The following is a 25,172-nucleotide window of genomic DNA, read 5'->3' on the forward strand; positions in this document are numbered from 1 at the left end:
AAAAAAAAAAAAAAAAAAAAAAAACAGCTTAAAATGAACCTGCTGTGATCTCCCACTTCCAACCCTGTGCTGATGGCAGTCTGAACTGACTAGTATTTATTACATTGTGCTTCCCCAGGTCATCAAGCTTTTTACTTGAATTGATGATTGAGCTCCGGTATTTTGTGGTAAAAAAAAAAATAATACATCAAATAAAACCTATTTATTTATTTAAATTTTTTTTTTTTTTTTTTTTTTTTTGGGTGTAACTGTGACCCTGTGTACACACTTTCGTTCCACCTCATGAACCACATGTGATGCATGACAATAAAGAACCTTGAACTGGAATGCAAGAGCAAAGAAGAAAACATATTTGTCTTTTCCACTTTTAGATGTAGGCGACAGCTTTTTTCTTTTCTCACAAAAACGTAAAAAAAACCTTTTTCACAATTCATACAGCAAAATAACAATGTGATTGTACTTAGATTTATCTTTGTATTAGCCTAAGGGTATCTCTCAGGCTTTTAACTCAAGTAGTAAGAATTCATAGCCGCGTATCCCAGTTTATCTATTGAATTTTGAGAATTTTCTTTACTTCTTTGGCTGGCGTTTTGCTATATTAATATTGATTGACTCTCCTGTGTCTCCAGAAGAGCAATAAGTTATCAAACTCAGGGCAGCAATAACTTTAAAATAAACATTTTGATTTTATGCATCTTACTGTCCTCCGTCATTTTCACAGTCTGGAATTAGATTTGTGCTTTTATGAATGGTTTATATTAAGTTTGAGTAACATGTGTTCAATAAATTCCTCCCATTTTGTTTTTTGAGACTGGGATTCATGTAGTGCTATTTACAGGTCCTTCTCAAAAAATTAGCATATTGTGATAAAGGTCATTATTTTCCATAATATAATGATAAAAATGAAACTTTCATATATTTCAGATTCATTGCACACCAACTGAAATATTTCAGGTCTTTAATTGTTTTAATCCTGATGATTATGGCATACAGCTCATGAAAACCCAAAATGCCTGTCCAAAAAATTAGCATATCATGAAAAGGTTCTCTAAACAACTATTAACCTAACCACCTGAATCAACGACGTAACTCTAAACACCTGCAAAAGATTCCTGAGGCTTTTAAAAACTCCCAGCCTTGTTCATTACTCAAAACCGCAATCATGGGTAAGACTGCCGACCTGACTGCTGTCCAGAAGGCCATCATTGACACCCTCAAGCAAGAGGGTAAGACTCAGAAAGAAATTGCTGAACGAATAGGCTGTTCCCAGAGTGCTGTATCAAGGCACCTCAGTGGGAAGTCTGTGGGAAGGGAAAAGTGTGGCAGAAAATGCTGCACAACGAGAAGAGGTGACCGGACCCTGAGGAGGATTGTGGAGAAGGGCCGATTCCAGACCTTGGGGGACCTGCGGAAGCAGTGGACTGAGTCTGGAGTAGAAACATCCAGAGCCACCATGCACAGGCGTGTGCAGGAAATGGGCTACAGGTGCTGCATTCCCCAGGTCAAGCCACTTTTGAACAAGAGACAGCGTCAGAAGCATCTCGCCTGGGACTGCTGCTGAGTGGTCCAAAGTTATGTTCTCTGATTACAGTAAATTTTGCATTTCCATTAGAAATCAAGGTCCCAGAGTCTGGAGGAAGAGAGGAGACACAGAATTCACATTGCTTGAGGTCCAGTGTCAAGTTTCCACAGTCACTGGGGTGTCATGTCATCTGCTGGTGTTGGTCCACTGTGTTTTATCAAGCACAGGGTCAATGCAGCTAGCTATCAGGAGATTTTGGAGCACTTCATGCTTCCATCTGCTGAAAAGCTTTATGGAGATGAAGATTTCATTTTCCAGCACGACCTGGCACCTGCTCACAGTGCCAAAACCACTGGTAAATGGTTTACTGACCATGATATTACTTTGCTCAATTGGCCTGCTAACTCTCCTGACCTGAACCCCATAGAGAACCTGTGGGATATTGTGAAGAGAAAGTTGAGAGACGCAAGACCCAACACTCTGGATGAGCTTAAGGCCGCTATCGAAGCATCCTGGGCCTCCATAACACCTCAGCAGTGCCACAGGCTGATTGCCTCCATGCCACGCTGCATTGAAGCAGTCATTCATGCAAAAGGATTCCCGACCAAGTATTGAGTGCATAACTGAACATGATTATTTGAAGGTTGGTGTTTTTTGTATTAAAAACACTTGTCTTTCATTGGTGGGAGGAAATATGCTAATTTTTTGGGACAGGCATTTTGGGTTTTCATGAGCTGTATGCCATAATCATCAGTATTAAAACAATTAAAGACCTGAAATATTTCAGTTGGTGTGCAATGAATCTGAAATATATGAAAGTTTTATTTTTATCATTACATTATGGAAAATAATTACCTTTATCACAATATGCTAATTTTTTGAGAAGGACCTGTATTTTCTTATCAGTGCTTGCTGTTTGCAATTGACCGTAGCTCTATCTATTATCTGCTTCATTCTCAGTAAAGCCCTTATAGCTTAGTATTTTATCTAAAGCTGCTGATCTCATTAAAATCGTATAGGAAGTATTGTGGGCTGTAACCATTGCTCTGACACCAAATATATTTTGCACTTTCATTTTGTCTTGTTTTATGTTGTATTCATACCTAAACAAGTACTGTAACATATAACCATGCTTTCAATGCTGTTATATCGTATTGTCAATCTGAAATTACACCATACTGTACATCTTTTTTCCTCATATTTATGAGCTGCATTTAGTTCATATTTAATTTAGTAATGTTGCTTCCAATGAAAACTGTATGCAAAGAAAAATTAAGGTTTATTATTCATTGTAATTTGTGTTTCAGCTTCGAGCCTCCTGGTCCCTTATCTACTGGGATGTCCTTTGATGTGCAGGCTGTTTTCCAACCAATAGTGAGTACTTTTTTTTTCTTGTAGAAATCTACAGGTCAGCTATAATATTAAGCTCTGAGACACCCTCAACATGTCAGAACTGATAAGATATCAGGTCTTTATCATTTAAATCCTGTTGTTTTTCATCAGCTCAACACTTTTAATGTTGAGTCTAAAAAGTTAAAATTTTGAAGCTAAAGGTTTTAAAAGTAAAATTAAATTTCCATACAAATATTAGACGGTTCTTGATGCATTCAGTGAATACATAAAAGTAAATGAAATAATTACTGTATTTGTCTTTAGCTTGATTGTCACATGCAGGTTTTCTAAAAATAAAATAAAAAACACCTTTTCAGATTTCTTTAGTTACATTGATTTAAAATGCCAGTTAGCACACCACCACTGATATACAATGTTTAAAGAAATTATCAACATTATTTTTCTAAGCCACGGTATAGGAAGTGGTGGCGCAGAGGTTAGAGAAGGTGAGCCTCAACCTGACATCAAAATGTATTTGGAAAAGGTGACGCATCCACACCTGCCTCCACCCTCATTTGCCCCATTCTAAGCCCTTGAGCAAGGCTCTTAACCCCCCTATTTGCTCCCCTGGACACCCTAGATGGCAGCTCTCTGCTCCACACAGAGGGCTGTGGTAGCTTGTTGCATCAGGAAGGTCATCCGGCGTTAAAACGATTGCCAAGACTTTGTTTGAGTTAGTTCTCTGTGTTGACCTCTGACAGTGGGAGCAGCCGAAAGAAAAAAAAATCTCTAATTCATTAACATGTCCATTTTTTATTATGAAGTCATATTAGTTTGATCAAATGTTGGACCTTGATTTTGGATTCCCAGCAACACTCTGTAACGTTACACAATCTTTGCAGATCAACGAGGACTTGGAAGGAGAGATACAGTTTGCATCAACAGTGGGCCCTTTTTCTGTGCCCGTCAGATGCACCACAAAGAAATGCATTGTAAGTAGTGCTTTACAACCAACACAAAGCTTTGTGCACATTGCTTTAAACAACTACATTGATATTTGTCAATTTTTACTTTATCATGACTGTATTATACAAGTACAGTACTGTAGTCCCTCGTTTATTGTGGGGGATCTGTATCCCGATGCCCCGCGATAAGTGAAAAACTGCAAAGTAGGAATAGTAGTACATGTAGTAATAGTTTTAGTATTCATATATATATATATATACAGTATGTATATATATATATATATATATATATATATATATATATATATACAGTATGTATATATATATACACACACATACTCTAAACGCTCTAAAAGAGTACAGCATGTGATGAACTCAGCTCTCTGCCGTGGCTGCACTCTGCGCTCTTGGGATCACCGAGGAGAAGCTGCAGGAGGAAGTTTTGCCTGCAGTGTGGGCTGCATACTGTGCAGCAGGTGCTAAAGAATTTTTAATAATTCATTTTAAATAAAAATTACATGCCGATCGTGCAACTCATCCATCAATCAGCCACTTGTGTGTCATGTCCAATCTTATTTTGAAAAAGCACGATAGAGCGAGTCCACGAAAAACGAACTTCGAAGTGGCGAGGGACTATTGTATACACATTATTGTTTTAAATCATACATGTGATGTGAAGCATCAGTCATTTGGATCACTCAACACATGTAGCTTAAAAAAGTTTGTGATTTATTAAAAAGTTTGATACACAGGTCCAATAAAAGAAAATCATTAAAATTTCAATCCGATCTCAAAAGTAAAATTGTACTAGGTATCTTACTCAATACTTTTCTGTAATAGTTGTTACAAAAACAAAGCTTTTCTCATTATGTGCCAATGCATGTAGTTTTTAGGTCCCCCCAACAGTGTAGCATAATTTTAGGAGCAAATATTATCAAATTAAAATGTAATCAATCACACTGCATCTTCTTATCCTATACTGCACTTTATAATAACCAATGGTCTTGTTAAGCTCTTATTCTTTATAAATCAGTGTATGTAAAACCATGGACAAAGGCTTCACTCATTGCTAACTAGTGCATGTGATTTTTTTATTTTTTTATTTTGCAAATATATCGTTCTCTAGCCAGAAGTTGACAGCCAATTCATTGACTTTGGTTCGCACGTCGTTGGCCAGAGCATTTCACGGACTATCAACTTGACCAACAAGGGAGCCCTGGCCACCCGCTTCAGCCTGGACACCTCCACACAACTCATTCCAGAAACTAGCCATGTCCAGATGTCGTCCCAGGCTGCTGCCAACTCACGCTTGGTCAGAAATTGCTATAAGCCCCAAGAGTTGCTTTATTTGTCATGTCCTCTGAGAGAAATTTGATTACAGCAATACAATGTTTTTCATGCCAGAGTAACATTTCTGTTGATTTACAATAAATGTCCCATTTTCTAAGCTACTCTTGTAATGAATACACTCAACGGGTAAAAATGTAAAAAACAAAGATTAAAATTAAACATAGAAAGCTTTAGCATAGTTGTATTTATACATTTCAGTAACTATTCATATCTACCATGTGTAAAATCAAATTAACAAGTTGTTTTTTTTTGTTTGGTTTTTTTTTTTCTGATTGAAGACATGCAGTGAAAACACAACATCCAGCAACCAGCAAAGCTCTGTTTCCATGGATGCTGAACAAATTCAGCCAAAACAGCAGAGTCCAGAGTTCTCCAGAGAATCACCGCAACCTGGTAAAACTGCTCTGGACTGTTTAGATAGAGCTGCTCATTTTAGATGGAGCTTAAATTCTGAAAGATCTCAGACTGAATCCTGTGTCAGTAATAAATCACAAACCTTTCTCAGCATGTTACTGATCTGTTCCCTTTCTCCAGAGCAAATAGCATGAATAAATATTAACAGACATGATTTAGATATTCATTATCTTGAGTGTGTCTCCTTGAAAAATAGAAAATTCAGAATCTTTCTTTTAACATTTCTATGAGTTTGTCATGGGTAGATTTTAATGAAGTACTCAGATTAATATTAATTAATGCATTGGTGTTGTCTTTTTTTTTTAACAAATTTTATAAAGTTTCACCTGGATTCAGTATGGTGCCAAATAGGTTTATTTTTGTTTATTTGTGCACGCCTACTGACATTCTTGTAAGCTTTAAATTTACTATGCTAAACAAAGAGAGGTAACCTCTTTGTTTGTTTGCTCATGTCAAAAATTAGCAGCATAATAATATATAGTTCAACGTGCTGGTTTACAAATTTCCTGAACTGAAGTGGAGATTAGTTGTAATCAGATATAACTGTGTAAAGCCTAAAACAATGTATTTAAAAAAACAAGAAGAAAGGGGTAAAAGTATGTAATCTACACATTCCTGCTAGGACATTAGGTCCTTGCAAGAACAATATATACAAGGGCACACACAGAAAACACAAAGTTCACCTTGCTCTCACAGCTGGGGAAAAGCACGCACGTCCTCTGATGTTCTTCCACATCTGAAATCTTCATCACTGCACTCAGCATTTTCCACCACTGATGCTTTGATTAGCTCTTCAGACATTTGCCTCTGCTCTGCTGGCTTTGGAAATTTTGTTTTGCTCTATCCTTGCTTCTTTCTTGTTTCAATTCACAGTTATAGGACATTTTTGTTTTATGTTGAACATTTATTGGGCTGTTGGTGTTGTTTTTTTACTCATGCTGACAGCACTTCATGTTTTGAATGCAGTAGGTCTGATATATAAAATGACATTTATATGCCTTTTGTAGGGCTAAACTATTTACACAAAATAAAACAAAGTCCTACAAATCAGTTGAAAAGAGCACAACTGACTACCACTATACCAAAGTTTGTTTTTATGTTATACGCTATTTCAGAATCAGAATGCTTTTATTATCCTTGCACAGTGAAGTACAACAAATTTACTTTCCGTACAGCCATCCTAAAAATGGACAAAAGTGTACAGGGGGCTGCAGCTTCAGAGATGTGCTGTCCCTGTTGCTTATATAAGAAAAGGTGAAGAAAAACATAATGAGAGCGGTATAAAAATAAAGATCTCTCACGTCGTGTCCTAGACAGGGCACGGTTTGAGGCATAAAAAAAAAATCTACCACAGCAAAGAAACATAAATAGACATAGTACATATGCGTGTGGAGTGGGTAGGGGGTTCCAGCACGGCCGCCAGGTGAGCGATGCAGCCCTTGGTGCCTTCGCATCTCCTAGGTTGCTGTGCCAGGGGAGGTGAGGAAGGCCAGTGGATGCATTGAGTTTTAGGGAAGGTGGTAGCACAGTCCAGAGCCCACTCCCCAGCCATAGTCCTGATAAGAGGTATTTGTTTATCAGCCAGCTCAGTTGAACTCTGTCACAGGTCCATGACCTTGGGGAAGGGAGGGGGTGGGTAGGGGGGACAGAGTCTTTGTTTCCATAAGATCCCAGGAGAAATTTGAGATAGTCCACCTTCCAAGGCCAGGTCCAGATTCAGATATCAGCATTGATTTTGGGTCAGGCTGAACTCATAAATTTACACGTCTGCCTTAGTCTTGCTGGGGCATTCTCTCATGGCGACTCCAAACAGCTGAATTTGATTAATTTTTTGTATGTACTTCAGACTCATATCGTTTAGTTTTTGGAGGTGGCCACCCCTGTATGGAAGATGATCATGGTTGAGGTTTTATGCTGTATGGGTTGGATTAAGTCTCTGTCTTGATTAATTGTTTTGTACAGAGAAATGTGCAGAAGCTGGTGTTGAGACTTGCTTGCCCTCATATGTGGACAGTAGAATCCAGACTCCCTCAGATTCTAATGACATAAGACTGGGACAAGTAAGTACAAGATTTCTTTAGTCACTGTTTCCATAACATTTCATGGTATTTCACCTTTTTGTTTTGATTTTTTTATGATTGTAAAATTAAGCTTAGTGCGATTCTGCAGCTGGTGACTAAAAATCTCAATGTAAATGTGTAATTGTTTGCTTGATCTTTCATTTAAAAAATACTGTTGTATCCATACTGTAAAATTATTATACTCTACCTCACATTTTATGCACTGGTTGTTTTCTGAAGTCCAAAGTATCATTTTACACAGGTTTTGTCCAGCTATACATACCTGTACTGTAAGAATGGATGCCAGTGTTGCTAGTTCTAATCATCGGTATGCTACTGACGTCCTGATCTTGTTATGATCACACCCTCTGTCCCCTGCCTCGCTCTCAGCCCCTCCTGTCGTGTTTCTACTCATCATTTTCTGTTTCCCTGCTCCTGTCATTACCACGCCCATTCTGCTCATTCACCTTAATCAGCTATTGTGCCATTCCCTTGTTTCCTGACCTTCTTAAACCCCAAGCTCTGCTCAGTCCCTGCCAGATTATTATAACTCTCATGGTCCTTGATATCCAGCCATCTTGTTTTCAAGTTCATGCCTGATGATCACGCCTTGTTATTAAGATTTCGACCTCACGCCTGCTTCTTGGATTGATTGCTCTGCCTGCCGCTCGTCTGATTCCTCTCTGCTCATCTGACTCTGGTAATGACTACCCTTCTTTGCTCTCTGGATTTTGGATTTCCCCTCTGGATTTGTTCTCGGACCTCTGCCTCCCCGTGTATGACCCCCGCCTATGTTTTCTGGATCTGGTTCTTCGGATCTCCCCTAAGATCTCACTCTCCTCAGCTCTGCCTTGAAGCTGTGCTTCACCAAGTGAGGTGACGTCATGGCTCTCACTCCCTCCTGCCTGTGAGGACCTGTCACCGCAGCTGCACCCTGACTCTTTCCTGCAGCTGCAAAATAAATAAAACTGTTTTCATTTTTACTCTTGTCTGGCTGATTCTGAATCTTTAAACCTGGTTCCTGACAGATCTGTGCAGAAATTGGCAATATTAGTGCAGCTGTTTGAGCTAATCAAATTAAACTCCATTTTTGTTGCACATTCAGTGGTGATGTTAGAGAGGAAGCAATGAAGAAACTGAAAGATTTAACCTTCCTTCAAGAATTGTTGTTCTAACTATGTTTATAAAAAAAATACAATTATAGCAATCTAAATGGCCCAGAGTGATCTGTCCTATAGTTTATCTAGGTGTATTCATGGCATTTTTTGGCTACTGTCTGTCTGTAGAAGGCTTTGATTCTGTTTTGTTTTTAGCAATGATGCTGTTTGTGCCTCATGTGAGTCTGAAGTTGGTCAGGGTTCATTACATCTTTCTAGCAGGGGTCTAATGATGCATCTCCATTTCCTCTGTGCTTGCGCTCAGTGTGTTGCATTCATCTTTATGCCCTTGGCTTTGATATTATCATTTTGACTGATAAGTGCACACCAAGTTGTTGAAAAGTGGTGTCCTAAAAGGCAGATTATTTATCAAACTAGGCCAGGGAGGGTCACACAACATTGTGTTGGTGCATCATCTAGAAACTGGCTTATTATTGTTGTTTTTGTTTGTTTTTATTATTCCTTTCAACTCATTGATGATTTTTGAAGATGCTCACACTGTTCTTTTGCAGGTAGTATAATGTTGCATCCTCTACTGCAGTGATTTCATTTTATCTACAGTATCTGTGATTTTATTTGATCTACAGTGCAAGTGATGTTGGTGCTAATATAAACTAAAATGATAATTAATGAATGCTTTAGGTGTGCATTTAGCTGAGAACAACTTATTTTATGGTTCCTTTACACATGAAAATAAGCATCATGATGAAACTTGATATAGCTTCTGGCTCAAAGAGCAGATGAGATACGTGCGACTTGTTCTTGTCTGCTGTTTATTCTCTAATCTGGTAACACAGGAGATGAAATCAAACCAGAGCAGTCCACAAATGCAACGAACATGCAACACATGAAGCCAGTCTAAGTTTGAAAAACTAAAACTTCCCCTGTTAACAAAATAGCAGCTGAATTAAAACATGTTTTTACTTTTAAAAAGTTTTTACTGATTTTTAATGGCAAATTTGATCATATCTTTTAGACATGCAGAAATTTATTTTAGGATCAAATGTGTTCCTGTCATGTTTAATGTATTTCTGCTCAGGTAAGAGACGGAGAGATTGGACCATTTCAAAGCATCAAACTGGATCTTGTTTTCACTCCCACCATTCCAGGAGAGACCAAACTGGACTTTTTCATCAAATTCTCTGAAAAGGACGTCAAAACAGTACGATATTTTTGTAATATTGTTCAAAGTTGGTCTTTTTCTGTTGAAAAAATCATGTTTTTAACTGCTAGAGTTATGTTTAGTCTACTGTTTTTACTGATTCAAACAGATACCTGTTCTGGTGAGGGGTGTGGCCGTCAGCATCCCTGTATGGGTGGTTCAGCCCAACGTTGACTTGAAAATATGCATGTTTGACCACCTTTATCAAGACAGTATCATGGTCCAAAGCAGGTGGGTCCCAAAACCTAGAAAAGGCAACAACTTTGCAAATTCCTGATAAAATTTAAGTAATATTGTTTTATTATTTTTAAACTAATATCAGGTAAATTAAAAAAAGAAGGTGAAAAGATGCTTCATTGAGTTATAAAATAAATTCAAAGATGAGCCAAAGACTGGAAACAACAAAAGCAGTGAACACTTTACTGTAATATATCAGCATTAATAGTTCATTTGTTCTGCATCTTTTCAGAAAAGAGAATTACAGCCTAATGTTAAAAGAGCCTTTGACTATTTTTAGCCTAATGAGTTTACTGAAGAAATTGTTGTCACACTGAAGACATGCACTGCTGATGTACAGTAGCTTGATGACTTTTCTGCTAAAACTCCTTCACATACTCATTTTCTACAAGAACAGTCATTTTCTCTGGATAACAGCTTGTGGAAATCCCTTAAAATTGACAGAGTTCTTCCATTTCAATCCAACATTAAATCCTCCTTGGAGGATCCATCCTTGGAGCCAAGGAGCACAGGGGCATATTAAACAAATGTGCAGAAGAAATAAAAATAGAGATGCAGCAGATACATGTTTAGAAACGGATGATGATGAAAGGGACGCAGCAGTAGTCCAACACTGAAGTTCTACAGCAGCATAGAACTAAAGTTAACCCTTTTCCAATGTGAATGTGATGCATTATGATGCACACCAATGGTTAACAATACGCCATGGAGGACATTTGCAGAAGTGTGGTCCATCACCTAGGCAGTCATTGTGTCATATCAAGTGGGGGAGGGCGTGTGTGGGGGGTAGGGGATTTGTGACAACTGCCATCTGGTGCGCTGACACACCAGCACATGTGACAACATGATGATGACTGTGTCAGTGAAGAAATGCTAACGCTTCGACCAGCAAACTATGCAATTTGTCACTCTGCCGCCAAGACAATAATCTGAATACAAAATAACTTGGCAGGTTTTTGAGGGGAACAATAAGGGAGCTGCTGCTTTCATCACTTAATCTGTCACTTTTTTTTTCTTTGAATAGATAGATATCCCACATTGCTCTTTAGTTTGTGACAGATTTGTTAAGAGGAGCACAAAGCATGATTGAATGTGTCTATCTTGCCTGTGGGCCAGGGATTTAAATATCACTCCAACTAATTGGAAGTATTTTCAAGAGGCTTTAAGATAAGCGGTTTTTAACTTTTACTTGTGTGCCAATAGTTTGAATACTCCGAACACAGTTGGCAGAGTTTTTATTTTCCTATTTGAAACAGTCATCTAGACTTTGAAGTCCCAACTGGCTTCAGTTCGAAGGTTTAACGTTATTCTTTCCCAAACTCAGGCCACAAAAACACAACCAATCTGGGTTTTTATTTTCAGAAACACTTCTGTTCTTGGTTTGATACGATCACCATATTTTGAATGTGCCAGCTGTACCTCATCTAAGGGCGGTTTGAGGCTTTTTGTTTTCTCTGAGAAATGGGATGGGTTGTTCATGTTGATTCTACAGTTTTTTACTTATGAAAACATAAACACTTCTGCTAACGTTTATTGTTTTGAAGGATGCATTAAGTGGACAGTGCTGCATTGTGATGTCAGTTGGTTGTTCTGAGTATTTCTTCATTTAAGGCTTGGCTTCCCATGTGGCATTGGAGTGCAGGTAGGGTAAATAAGCTAATAAATTTGGCCTCTTCAAGAAAACACAGGGGCTCTGCTGTAGCTGTGGCCACACGCTAATTCGACTGCATTAGAAAGCTATCTGTTGATAAAATTTGTGATTTTAAATATTATATAATCATTGTGGCAAAATGTATAAATGTTAAAATCTATTTCTGCTCCCAGAGAAATTCAGTGGGATTTTCTTTGAGACTTTTTGTGATCCAGAGATTATCTGTTTAAATAAAAGTAAATAAATAAATTACCTAACCTACATTTGTATTACATTGTAAAAGGCTGTTTTGGCCCAACATTTTTGTCACAGTATTCTAACTGGCTGAAAATGTAAGAAAATTAAAACTATTGCTGCGTGCGTTATGTGTGAATTTAAAAGAAAAGATGAACCCTTACTTGCATAGCATTTTATCTTTTACTTTACATGTTAAAAATGTAGATAATTGTTGGGCGGGTTGTCAGAAAGCTAACTGACTAAACTACGTCCTAATAAAATATCCAAAAATGTTGTGAAAATTAATTATTACACATAGTTTGTGATGTTTTTAAGAACAGGAGACGTAGAGTACTATTGAAGAGAAAAACAGATGCATATAAAATGTTGCTCCGCTCCTCTTGGAGGAGGTTTTGTTTGGTTTTCATTTTTTTCTGACAGCTTAAAGTTTGCTCAAAGCACTCAAGAACATTACTGTGGCTGCTCAGTGATGTACAGTAAAGTCAAAGAGATCAAATGCACCAAAATGCAATCATTTTTTGCTTGACCGTGACTTTTTCTCAGGGCATTGTCATGTTGGAAAAAAAAAACTTTTTAAAGCTTTTGAAACATATTTGAAGAGACTTTTGTCTAAAATGGTGTATTGATCTGTAGCATTAAAATAGTTTTAATTGAAGATGAGTTTTGGGGCTTTCAAGCAGCCTCTGACGGGTGCATAGTTGTGGCCCATAACATAATATAAAGTCTTTCCTGGGTAAGTTTGTTAGAATATTATCTACTGTACTTTAAAAGTCAGCATATGTTTTAATATATATTTATCTACAACAATTAGCTCAATATCTTTAATGTACTTTTATCCAAAGGAAGCAGTTTATAGGAAATCTGCAACTATATCTCTTACATGATTATTTTTCAAGACAAAAACAATCAAAGCCTGCCATTAAAATGGGCAAATTATCTCAATGCCCCTGTAAATTAAAATTTATGATTATCCAAAATGATTATGCATCCATAAATATCCCTCCTGAGAACTGTTTGAAGGTTATCGTTTAGTAAGGGTAAAGAAAGTGACTTAATTTGTCCCGTGTGCCCCTGCTTGTCCTTGCCTCAGGGAAACCGCCATCTGGTTGGCCCGACTATTTAAGTGGGTCATTTAAATTGAGGTCTGAAGGCTCCCACTGTATATTTGACTGTTGCTTGCTCATGGCGCGTCTGTGTCATTGGAGATAATAGCAAACACAAAAACGTTATCACACTTATCTCACTTTCAGTAAGCACTACCTTTCAGCTTGTTTCTCCGTTTGTAAAGGTGTAACTTGGATGTGTTGGAGAATTCCCAGAATGAAAAGCCGTTTTTAACACAAGCTTATTTTAAAACGAGTTTACAGCCACTGGTACAATCATTAGAGCTCGTAGAAATAAGATCGCCTAAATGATCTGAACTTATCCATAAAAAGGTGATTTTGGTAGGTGTCATTAAAGAAAAACTTAACTGTTTTTAGTTTCTGAGCAACATGACACTTTAACTATAAAGTATTTCATGCCTGAGTGATTCATAGATCAGTGTTGGAAAGAAAACGACAAAAAATAAGCATATTTTAATAGATGTTCATTAATAAACTGAAGTAAATGGAAAAAACACCCAAAGCCCAATAAAAAAACATTGTACTAATGAAGCTGTACTTTCATTACAGAGCAAGCACTGCATTGAAACTGATCTTCGACGTATGCCCAGAAATGAGGAAACATGTGGAGATTCTACCAAAGATGGGCTTCGTCCAGGCTCAGTCAAGATTTAACACTCTTTTGAAATTCATGCCAAGGTAAGGAAGGACACAGGCTGCAGTGGTAATGTCATCAGTGAAGCAGTGATAATCTAGTTGGAAACTGAGCTTCTGAGGGTTTTGTCGACTTTTTTAAAAAGTGCAAATTATTTAACTTCCAAGCAGATTCGTACTGAACTTGTCTTGTTTAATGCCCTGCCTTTTCCACAAAGATACATTTCATTTTACTGAAGAAAAAGCAGCCGTCTAAGTAGATGCTGTTCCGATAAAAACAAAAGTTAACCCTCCAAATTGTAGTCTTTAATAAAGTGCATGATCTGGCAACTCAATAACTTTTTGTCATTTCTGTAACTCCAGGCTGATTTGATAAGAAATAAAAGATGGCCAACAATGCAAATATAGGTTTATACGAGCATTTGTGTATTGAGTTTGTTCTGACTACAGTGGTTTACTTGTGTAGCTCTGGTGAAACAATAATTGCTTTTTGAGAGGAGTCAGAATAGTCATAGAGTTGTAAAAGGCAAATGTTTCCATCCAGTCAACAGCCAGTATCCAAGTTTCTTTATCACACCAGCTCTGTGAGCACAGGAGCTCAGAGGCGTCTGGTAATGGTGTCTAATGACTTTGAAGGGCCTGGTAATTCTTTCAACAACATTACAGGCTCTATATTTAGATTAAGCTGCAGGAGTTGAACTGCTGTTTGAAAGCCAGAAGAGCGGACAGGGGACACCCAGGGTGAATGTGAGAGGCGTGCAGTATGTAAAACCTCTGCGTGGGAGCTTCTCTGCCCACTCTCTGTTGTTGTTTTTGTTTTGTTTTTTCTCATTTCAGTTCGACAGTTTTGTGCATTGATAGCTGAGCTGATTTATTTTAAAAAAATAGAAAGAGAGAAGTGCATTTTCTTTACATAATAATGAAAATGTTGAGCGCACACACTAGTCATCGTGCAGTACGGGGACCAGAGAGGGAAGTGGGAAAATGTCAGTAATCTGTCATAGTGAATCACCAGAGGTTTTAATGCGAGGATTAGAGTAGAGCTTTACTCGTGCTGCTGCTGAGATGCTGCATCGTTCACAAGCACCACCATGACTACAGCTTCCACCCCCTCCTCCTTCCTCTCTGTCACACTTTTTTTCTCTGGGTCTCTTTGGCTTCTGTGTTGTCTTCTCCCACTTTCTCTCACATTTTTCTTTTACTGACCTCTCACCTCTGTATTCTATACTTCTTTCTCCTCTGAGTTTCTCTTTGTATGGTTTTTTTTTCCTTTAACTCCTTGTTTATCATTATTAAGGTTCTTCCTTCTCTTTGAATCCATCGTCTACCATTGTTTTTATGCTGGTTGCGAATCAGCTTATATAACCTAAGACACCAGACCCAGATCCCTGCGCCCTCAATGTCCACTCTTGCTCTGTTGTAATCATTAGTTTTGTAATTTAAGATAGCATTGCATTCATCTAATTTATATATTACAAAAGCATCTCTGACCAAAGAATTTCCTCTTTCAATAACCTGATAACCTAAATTGTTGATTTTTTTTCTCTTAACCTCTGCGCCATAGATTTTAAGAGTACTGACTGTAAGTTATATTAAATGGCCTTCTGTGTTTTTAACCTCCACACAACATATGAGTGTCTCATACATGAGGGCACCTAGGCTCTTAATCAGTTGAGAGATAGTCAGGGATTTATTGTTCAGAACAATGAAAGCTACAGTCTGTGATTTAATAGTAATTTTAATACTGAGAAAAAACAGCGAGGGGTTACGTTAAGTCAGGCTTATAAAGAATATAAATATTCTTAAGAGCCTAAAGATCATCTACAAGAGAAGTTGACACTGTTCACACTTAAAATGAGGAATATTTTCAGCTCATCAGGAAGCTGCGTTCTGTGTGTTTATTTATCGTGGTTAGGTCTTTCTTTTCCAATCTGCTGGTTTTTGCTTCTTCTGTTTTTATGCAGAGGCTGTGTGTGTCATTAAAATGGCACTGCCAGTTCTCCTGGCCGGATCTAGATTGGATTTCCAAATCCTCATTATCTTCACTGCTTCGACTCACTGTCACATCCACACACGCAAACATATGCTATTAAATCTGGATTCTGAAATGACTCATATCATAGCGTTCATTCTTTACACAGGTGTTTGTGTCTTCTCTGCCCTCCTCAGGCTTTCAGGAGAGGGTGAGCACATTCTCGCTTCCTCCTTTGAAGGTTTGCGCTCAGCCTGCCCACATCTTTCATTTGCTTTCTCTTTTGCTTCATCCCTCTCTGCTTGTCTTCCTCCACCTTTATTTGTCACTATCCAGCCCACACTTTTCTCACACATCCGTAGCGTTGTTCTGTACACTACAAAATTTTGTCTCCACACTATCTCAAAGAGCAGTGGCACACATGTTGGTTTTCCTATTCTGCTTAGAGGACCACTTATTTGAAAGAAGGATGGCTATGGTCACTTTAAATAGTTTTCTTTCACACCATACTCTTAGCATGATATTACTTTTATGCAGATTTAAGTTTAGGAGAGTTATTTTGTTTGCTAATTAATTTGTCTTTTCAGTTGTGGTAGTAATATGTTGAAGTTCTAACAAGATTGAGTCAGGTCCTCTGGACGAATTCTTCTTTGTTGAAAGACTTCTTCAGTCTAAGGAGCTGCAACAAACTCAGTCTTAGGGGGCATTCACGCCAGCCCTGTTTAGTCCACTTTAATCGAACTCTAGTCCGTTTGTCTAGGAAGTCCAGTTCGTTTGGGGAGGTGTGAATGTGAGTGGGACTCTGATGTGGACCAAAAGAGCGAACTCTGGTCTGCCTAAAAACCTAGGTCTTGATTTGGTTGAAGTGAACTCTGGCGCGGTTTGAATACAGTGTGAATGCAAGCAAACCGGAGACCGCTTCAAAAGCAGGAAGTGGACTACAGCGCAGGGTAAACAAACGTGCATTTCTCTTACCTCATACGGAGCCGTCTCAGCCGCCTTGTGTGAAAAACAGCATTCTCCATGGTCTTCTGCTTCATCTTCCACTCATACTGAGTCCATTGTGGAAAAATAACAAAACAGAAATCCTAAAACCGCTCAAATTTGACGCCACTTTGTTTTTTTTTTTATTATTATTATTTACATAAGAAGTAGAAGAAGTGTCTTCTTCAGAGGTTTTTGTGTCGGTTCCTTCAGTAGTTCTTGGTGCAGCGCCACCACAGGTGAGGGGGGAACAGGTTGACTCGATTGACTCCGTGCAGTGTGAATGCAAACCAAACCAGCTGAAATGTAAACAAATGTTTTGAATTTTGATCCCCAATCGAACCGAGTCTACCGGACTATCGGGTGTGAAAACAACCATATAAACAGCATCTTCTCATAGTGGATCAACCAGTTGGCTGGTGACAGCCAGAACTGGTTGTTCACATGTAAAAGGAGGACCATCAGCCCAACAATCGATTGTTAGGATGGCCGCTTGGTTAAGATGTCCGCTTGCTATTCACAGAGGGCTGAGTGATGCAATAACAGCATTGTAATTGTTTTTGTTAGTGTACAGCACTTTGGCCAATGGTATTGTTTTTAATGTGCTTTATAAATAAAGTTGTATTGTATTGTAAAAGGGGGACAGTTGAACATGGAGACCTCCACCCGTTTAATGATGGATGGTTTCTCTTCCGAAAGATGGCTTCCTTCACTCCTCTCTCAAACCAACGTTCCTCTCTATCAAGGCTGTATCGTGCACGTCTTCATCCCTGAAAAAGTGACGGTTGGCCTGGAGATGAGTGTAGACCGCAGAGTCCTGGCCTGATGATGTTGCTCTTTTGTGCTGGTCCATCCTTTTGACCAGTGGCTGTTTAGTTAGTTTATGTAAGACTGAACACAGCCTCCTGGCACTGAACAACATACAAAATATTACTCTGTTTGTGCCAGGGGGAATAGATCTGTGGGATGAACCAGTCTTTGCCATAATGTATTTTGGGGTTTAAAAGCCACTGGAACGTCATGTTTAGAAAATAAACATCTCAGTTTCTCTGAAACTCCTGCAACATTTACCATTGGTCTGGGTTCCTCCTTTTCATCTGATGGCTGGCTGGAGTCCTGTTTGAGTTTCTCCTCTGCTTTCAGGAAGACCCAGTTAGGATATCCACATTGCTCCAGGGCCTGTCTTGTGTGGGATAACTTTGTTAGATTTATCTACCTGAATTATTAAGCATGCATCGGTATGTTATAAAGTCAAGATATTTTACAGCTTCACTCAAATTTAGTACAGAATTTATTATTTTGGTTTGTTGGCTAACAACAGCTTTTAATAGTTGGTGTTCTCTATGGTTTTTGTTTGTTTTTACTGGGGTAGCGTTGTCCTTTTGTACGTTTTAATGGTTATTTGAAAAATTACCTAATCATGGAACTATGTTCCAGCCCTCCTTTAAGGATTCTCTTTTCCAAGTAAGGCAAAAATACCAAGCAATATTTCAAAACTATTATCTTTTGTGCTTTATTTCCAAACCGTCACCATTTACCTAATCTAACACACAAAAATACATTTGTTTCCTTATTTTTTTTCCATGTAACCTCATGACAGGATCATTTGAATGGGATTGCTTGTCAGAGGGGTTTAATCTCGAAAGAGCAGGCAATGGGTCCCACCCCAGCAGTTCCGGCTGATAAAAGGGAGATTACAAGGATGATTTACTACAGATTACGCCGAACAGCTCTACCAGTGCTTTTTACTGCTAGCCTTTTGCTCATGTCGGTACCAGGAACTCTAATGGGACGGTGTGTTGCGTGAAAACTAATCAAGCAAATATAGTAACTGGTTTGGTTACCATGATTTTTAAGATTCTCATCATTGTCTTTTACTGTCATTTTTACTCTTATGATCCTATAGTCAAAACCCCTCAAAGCTTCCTAATCCATAATCCTTTTCAAAATCACTTATTTTAATGATGAAGTATTCAAGCAAGACTCCACATTCAAGGGCAATTTATGTATGTTGAAAAAAAACTGTTTTTGTTCAGTCATGCACTGTTGTAAAACAATGCTCTCTTTTTTTTAGATTATAATGGATTATAAAATGGTCACAAATCTCTCATATCGATTAAGGTTTCATGGAGGATCTTAAAAAAAGACATGTTAAATTTAGCTCAGTTATTTAAGTTTTTTAAATGAAGTACTTTTAAAAGTATAAAGCATATATTCAAAGTTTAAGCATCATCTTCTATCTTACACTAATCTAGGATGTACCATTTAAGACTAAAAAGGAGAATTACTGTGGATAATCTGGCTATCGAGAGGAAGAGTACAAGTAAATCTGTTCAGGACACTGACAAATCTGAAGCGCCATCCTTCTGCAAATTCTCCTGAACATATGGGTCTGGCGACGCCCCACCAGGCTTTTCCACACTGCCCTGCCAAGCTAATTCAAGAGTGACTCTCCAGCAGCGATTCTATTAGTAGACAATAAAAGAGTGCTTCTTTAAATATACCCTCTGTACTCATTTGTTAAGCTATGAAAAAAGAAAAGATGACTTTGAGAGATTTAATTTTGATTAGTAACCTCTCTTGTTTTCAGCTCTGTAGCAATGTTGAGGTCTAGTGGTGAGGTTTTTAGAATTATGAAACATAAACCTGTGCCAAGTTTAGCCTTAGTTGTTATGCTTTTAAAGAGAAAAAACCCTCTGATGTGTGAAAAGCCTTTAAACCACCAACTTTAACAGCATTAGCTGTCAAGACTTAAACCATTAAAAAAGTGAGATAAATGAAACGCAGAGGAAAACAGGAACTAAAAGGGAGGGAAATTTAAGAAAAGGTAAATAAGTTTCATTTATCGTTTGACCATAAGATACTGAATCATGCATATGCATGTATATGCAGTGGTGTTTTCAACTCTTGGTGAGACTGAGGGACTGGAGTTTTACATAAGCTTGTGCATGACTGCTGGTCCTCTTTGAATCATGCTTACGTCTCTCATCACCATGGCTACAACCTACAGTAGTGTGGAGGCGCACTCTTCATCTTTCTCCTGCTTTTTCTGGCAAGCCGATCCTACAGCCGTGGGTTAAAGTAAAGTAATGGGTCTTGGTCTGAGTCTTTATCTTTCTCTCAAAATTCCCGGGAGGGGCTTACAGCATTTCAATGCTATTTGGCATCTATGGATAAAAAATCAACTTGTTGAAAGCATTGTTGTATTTATTGTTTGTTAAAAGTCATAATTGGTGGGAGGGGGGGGGGGGGGGTCCTGTCCTCTGCTTGCAGTTATGAAGATACTTTGTTTTTTTAAGAAAGCACTGCTTTGCATTTCAAATATATCCTTTTTTTTATCATAGGTGTTCCCTATTCAAAGATGCAGAGAATTATTTTGACAAAGATACAGGAGTCCTTGAGGTTCCAATGACCGTGCAAGTTGCAGGCCAGGTTTGTACTATATTTTATATTTTATGCAGTGCCCACAAGCTGCATTTGTTTTATAAGTACACGCTGCAGTAGTCTTGCAGACAGTATGCTCGCTGTGCAGCATTGTGCTTGAGTCCTACTTTGTCACAAACGGAGGTGGAGCCACTGAAGGTTGTAACCTATTTTGCTGGTAACAAGCTAAAATTATCTTCCACCCTCAAGGCTCAGTTACTCCACGGTTGCTAATAAACCAAGCATAAAGGTTACCCCATGTTGTTTGACTCAAAATGTTCTCATTAGCACAAAAATAAATACACAACTGTATAGACTTTTTTTTTTTGCAATCAGTTGATGATGTCATGTTGTTTTTCCTTTTGTTTCTGTGCGGCCTTGTCAGTTTGTCATTACACATTCCTTTAAAAAATGTAATAATTGTAAGACACAATCATCATAAATATTAAGAAGAACTCAATCAAATAAAAATCAAAGCATTTTGTTTGTTTCACCATAATAATGTTAGCCTAAGCTTGACAAATAGAAATTGTGATTATAGCTGTACTTTATGATTATAAATATAGACATCTACAAATGTTAAGACCCCCTTAACGTTTACAATAAAGATAATAAAATTACTGTTACATTATTTAAACAGATGAACATTTATGTTAAATCTAGAACAGCATCAGCGCCATTCTTCTAAATGGGCTATTTTTTACAGCCTGAACACAACAGCATAAGATTTAATTTGTGTTTATGGTGTTAGGTGATTGACAGGTGTTGGGCCACGCCCCCTTGTTTTGCTGCTCACTTGGGTTAATTTTGTTCAGACATCGCTGCCATTTGGATGAAGCCACTTGGAACAAAGTGTTTTATTAGGATAATGTGATTGCTTTGACAAACTGTATCAATTTGCAGTGACCCTTCTTCCTAAAGATACAGGTGGATCCAAACTGTAACAGTTCACTGCAGAGCTATCAGATCTTCTCACTGTAGGTCAGCTGGACCCTTCAGCCTACTTAGCCACTCACTATCTCCTCATTAACATCAGTGACCAAACTTTTACAGGTACACTATTTGCAATTAAGGTAAAAATTTCAATCTAAATATATTCATAAATTTTGAAATACTGAAACGGTTGTCTTTATTCTTATAAATTTGTGCAGCCGTTGAGACATTTGAGCTGCACTTTTGCCAGCTCATTTTGGTCCTTTTTAAATCTGAAGTTGTCATTTTTGCCAAACTGTCACCATCCTCTTACCCTCCAGTGTTCTGAGTTCATGTCTCGTAGGATTAGAAATATTTAACTCTTTGTGGCCTTGACAAAGAGCCAAAAACTAAGCCAAGATGTTCCTGTGAAAAGCCAAAGCTGTTGTTTCCAGCCCCAGGTCCTAAGCTCTTGGCAAAAGATAAGAAAAAAGAAACCACTCTCTCTCACACACACACACACAGTTTGGTCAACGGACGTCGCAGCAGCCAAGAAAGCAATGGCGCATAGTGACACAGAGCTAACTCAAGAAGACGTCATCTTAAGTCCAAGACATTTTAAAAAAAAAATAAATAGACTAACTTGCTATGCAGCCCACAGATTTACAAATGTTCAGCTTTTTCATTCTTCAACGAAATGAATGCTTTAACTTTATTGAACTAAACCAAACTGTAAATTCCTTCTATGCTTTCAAGCTTGGGTAATAATAATTTTAAAAAAATTACAAACACGTTGAGTCCCATTTTTCCAGCAGGTGACAGGAGGCTGATTCATTACCACAAACATGCTGAGACTAGTTTATTTTGGACACCTTATCCTGCTGCCCCGAATATTCACCAGAGCTTAAAATTTGTAATAAGCTTCTGCCTAAAATAGTCTCCAGCAGATGGACATTTTTCTCTCCCGCTTCAATAACTTATTAGTATTTTTGAAGTGAATATTTTTGAGAAGACCCCTGTTGGGTTGGAGCTGAGTTATACAGACTGCGTGTTGCATCAGAGGGTTCAGATATGAACATTTGTTGGTTTTTATTTTTTTTATTTGATAAAATCAGTAAAGTATTGAGGAAGACTTGCCAAGGAAAGAAAGGAGATGTCCCTGTAGGTTGGTGCTGGTATTTCATTTTCTACAAATCACTTTGAACCACAGTCGCATGTTTGATTGCACAAAAACAAACAACTTGTGGTCGCCCAGTTATGAAGAATAGAGATCTGCATAAACACATTACTCAGTTTCATATTGAAAAACTGAAGTCAAACGTAATGTTGCTTAAAAAAAACTGTTCATACTGTAAATATTTATGTCTGTGAAATAAGATAAAATAAAATAAAAACTGAAAAGTTCAACAATGATCATAAAATGTAATAAAATTATGAAGGTACAATTTAATTTAGGAAAATCTAAGCAAAAAGTAGTGATCTACCTTTAACTGAAAAATAAAGACCAAAGATGTAAAAGAAAGTCATCTTTGTTCTTGTTTATTAAAGCGATCCATTAAGAACTGGTCGGATGTTTACAAAAATGTAATTTTTTTTTATCCACTTTTAGCTTCATCCTGCCCGATTTACTGTCCAGGCAATTGTGACATCGTCAGACCTGCAGTTTGACCGGACTGAGATTGACTTTGGCTTCTGCTCCATCTATCAGTCCGTCAGGAGCAACGTGCGCTTCACTAACCTTTCCCTCCTACCTCAAGACTTTGGCTTTTTATCTGTTCCAGAGGTACTTCGTTAAATCCTAATCCTAGGATATTATGAGCAATACTTTTATTCTGTTATTGATGTCAGATTAATTATAAACTCTTTATTTTGTATGTTTGCCTTTAAAAAACTGAGCTGTTCTTCTCCTTCATAAGTTTATTAGTGTAATAGCTCATCCTTTACATTGTAAAGACTGAGAATGAGTAAATGGTAACTAAAGAGGTAACTTAATTATAATAACTGCACTTATTTATCATTTGCGCTTGCAGACAGTTTGTATTCTTTCTGGTAATGGTGGAATTTACCACCACTTCCACCTGCAAAATGTAAAATATTATTAGCATTATGGCTCAAAAGTTTAATGGATGCATAAAAATACACATCATAAGATTAACAAAATCTGTTTATTGGGTTTTTTAGAATGCTCTGTGTGTGTTTACAGTTCATTGAGATCCAGCCTAACGATGGTTTTGGTACTGTGCTCCCACAAGAAACCCTGGAGATTAATTTGATCTTCAGTCCCAAAAAAGCCCAGGAGTATAATTTTCAACTCTGCTGCAAATCTGGAATTAACAGGTTGACTTTCATTCTTTACTGAGTGTGCATGGATGTCATGTGATGATTTCCAGAATGATTAGACTTGATTACCAACTAAAACCTTCTTTTTAAACACCAGAGAGTTTCTACTGTCCTGCCGAGCTGTAGGAGTTCACCCACCGCTGGAGCTCTCTCCTTCTCTGGTTCAGTTTAGAGCCACTGCCGTTGGTGACAAGTCCACGGCTGTTTTTCACCTGATTAGCCACCACGCTGACAATAACCAGTTCAAACAAACAGTAACTCCAGTGGCCAAAGACATCAGGACGGTTGAGGTTCCCAGGTTGTTCTGCTTTACCCCACCAGAGGATTCAGACATCAGTATATCTCCCTCAGCAGGATGCCTTCTCCCTGGAGAGGTGGAGTAGACCCCTTTTTATCTTCACTCATATATTCACACACAAGCGGCAGTTCTAAACAACTTCTGTGTCTTTGGGTGAGCTTGGGAGGAAATAACTTCAAAGAGATCATCAGATTAGAAGCACCAAGTGTAAATCTGTTTCCCTACATCAATATTTAATACTGGGCCTTTTTTAGATACGTCTCAGGGTGTTCAACCTATTGGCTGATGGATACCAGGAACTGCACTTTGAAATTTAAGGAAAAGCTAACAAACTAAACATTAGGTAAAAACTGTTCTTTTCATGCCCTTATTTTTCAAATACAAACTTTCACATACCATGGGGGATAGAAGGACAGCAATAAGTGAAAACTCCACAGCTCCTGCTGCACTGTTTGGATAATTTTCCTTCTATCATGAATTAGATTTTTCTCACTTTTTGAAAAAATACAATGCAGACTTATTCATTTACTTATCAGAATCAGGATCAACTTTATTGTCATTGCACAGTTAAGTACAGCAAAATTTCGTTCCATGCAGCCATCTGAAGACTAGACAAAATTTATTACTTACCTACCGGTACTATTGTATAAACTGAGCTTTGTACTCTCTGACCTTTATCTGTAATCATGTTTTTTGTTTTGTTTTGTTTTATGCTCCACAAATTATAATTGAAGCAATTGCTACAAAATGTAAACTTCTTCTGTACACTGTTAAATACTGTTACACCATGACAAAGACCCAAACAGCAGTCATGGTAGATACTTCTGCAGTGTGCTGATGCACTCTGCTGGACACCTTATGGAAATGAAAGATAACTTCTCGCACGATTTCAGAACAAACAAACTGCAATGCAAACAATTCTGAATCTTGCTTTTATTTTACTAGACAAAACAATTCTTTACCGTAGAAAAGTTAAAGTGTAAAGTTTGCAGATGATACAGCGGTGGTGGGTGCATCACAAACAATTAGACTCATGAATCTCTAACCAGAATAATCACTGTGAAAAATCACATCCTGTTGCTGATGATCTGTTTCATGTTGCTGTTGATCTGTTTCATGTTGAGGTGTTCATGCGTGCACATCTGCTCACACAGACTCATGCTCATGTTCGTGCTGATGTTTGACGTAATGTTTTAATGCTATTAGAGCTTAGTGTATATTTAGTTGATGTTTTTCTTAGTTCATATCTTAGATGTTATTACTGTTTTTCTTATACATTTTATTGTTGGATGTAACTGGGACCCTGTGTACATAATTTTGCTCCACCACATGTACCACATGATGTGCATATGACAATAATCTCTGACTGAAATACTTTTTTTTTTAATTATTTATTTAT

General features: G+C 37.8%; 1 protein-coding gene across 1 annotated transcript in view; it reads left to right on the plus strand.

Annotated features, from left to right (window-relative positions):
* cfap74 (cilia and flagella associated protein 74) overlaps positions 1–25,172 on the plus strand; it is a gene marked incomplete at its 5' end in the record, with an annotated part of 56,139 nt that overhangs the window by 19,187 nt on the left and 11,780 nt on the right. Inside the window, 12 exons of the mRNA XM_037684336.1 lie at positions 2,830–2,896; positions 3,757–3,846; positions 4,946–5,131; positions 5,448–5,562; positions 7,546–7,643; positions 9,840–9,962; positions 10,072–10,193; positions 13,761–13,889; positions 20,145–20,232; positions 22,745–22,918; positions 23,339–23,472; positions 23,573–23,849. Coding sequence (XP_037540264.1) covers positions 2,830–2,896; positions 3,757–3,846; positions 4,946–5,131; positions 5,448–5,562; positions 7,546–7,643; positions 9,840–9,962; positions 10,072–10,193; positions 13,761–13,889; positions 20,145–20,232; positions 22,745–22,918; positions 23,339–23,472; positions 23,573–23,849 — 1,603 coding nt within the window. The remainder of the gene's footprint in view (positions 1–2,829; positions 2,897–3,756; positions 3,847–4,945; positions 5,132–5,447; positions 5,563–7,545; positions 7,644–9,839; positions 9,963–10,071; positions 10,194–13,760; positions 13,890–20,144; positions 20,233–22,744; positions 22,919–23,338; positions 23,473–23,572; positions 23,850–25,172) is intronic.

This window comes from Nematolebias whitei, chromosome 11 (assembly GCF_014905685.2).
Source record: "Nematolebias whitei isolate Nwh7 chromosome 11, NemWhi1, whole genome shotgun sequence".
Taxonomy (NCBI): domain Eukaryota; kingdom Metazoa; phylum Chordata; class Actinopteri; order Cyprinodontiformes; family Rivulidae; genus Nematolebias; species Nematolebias whitei.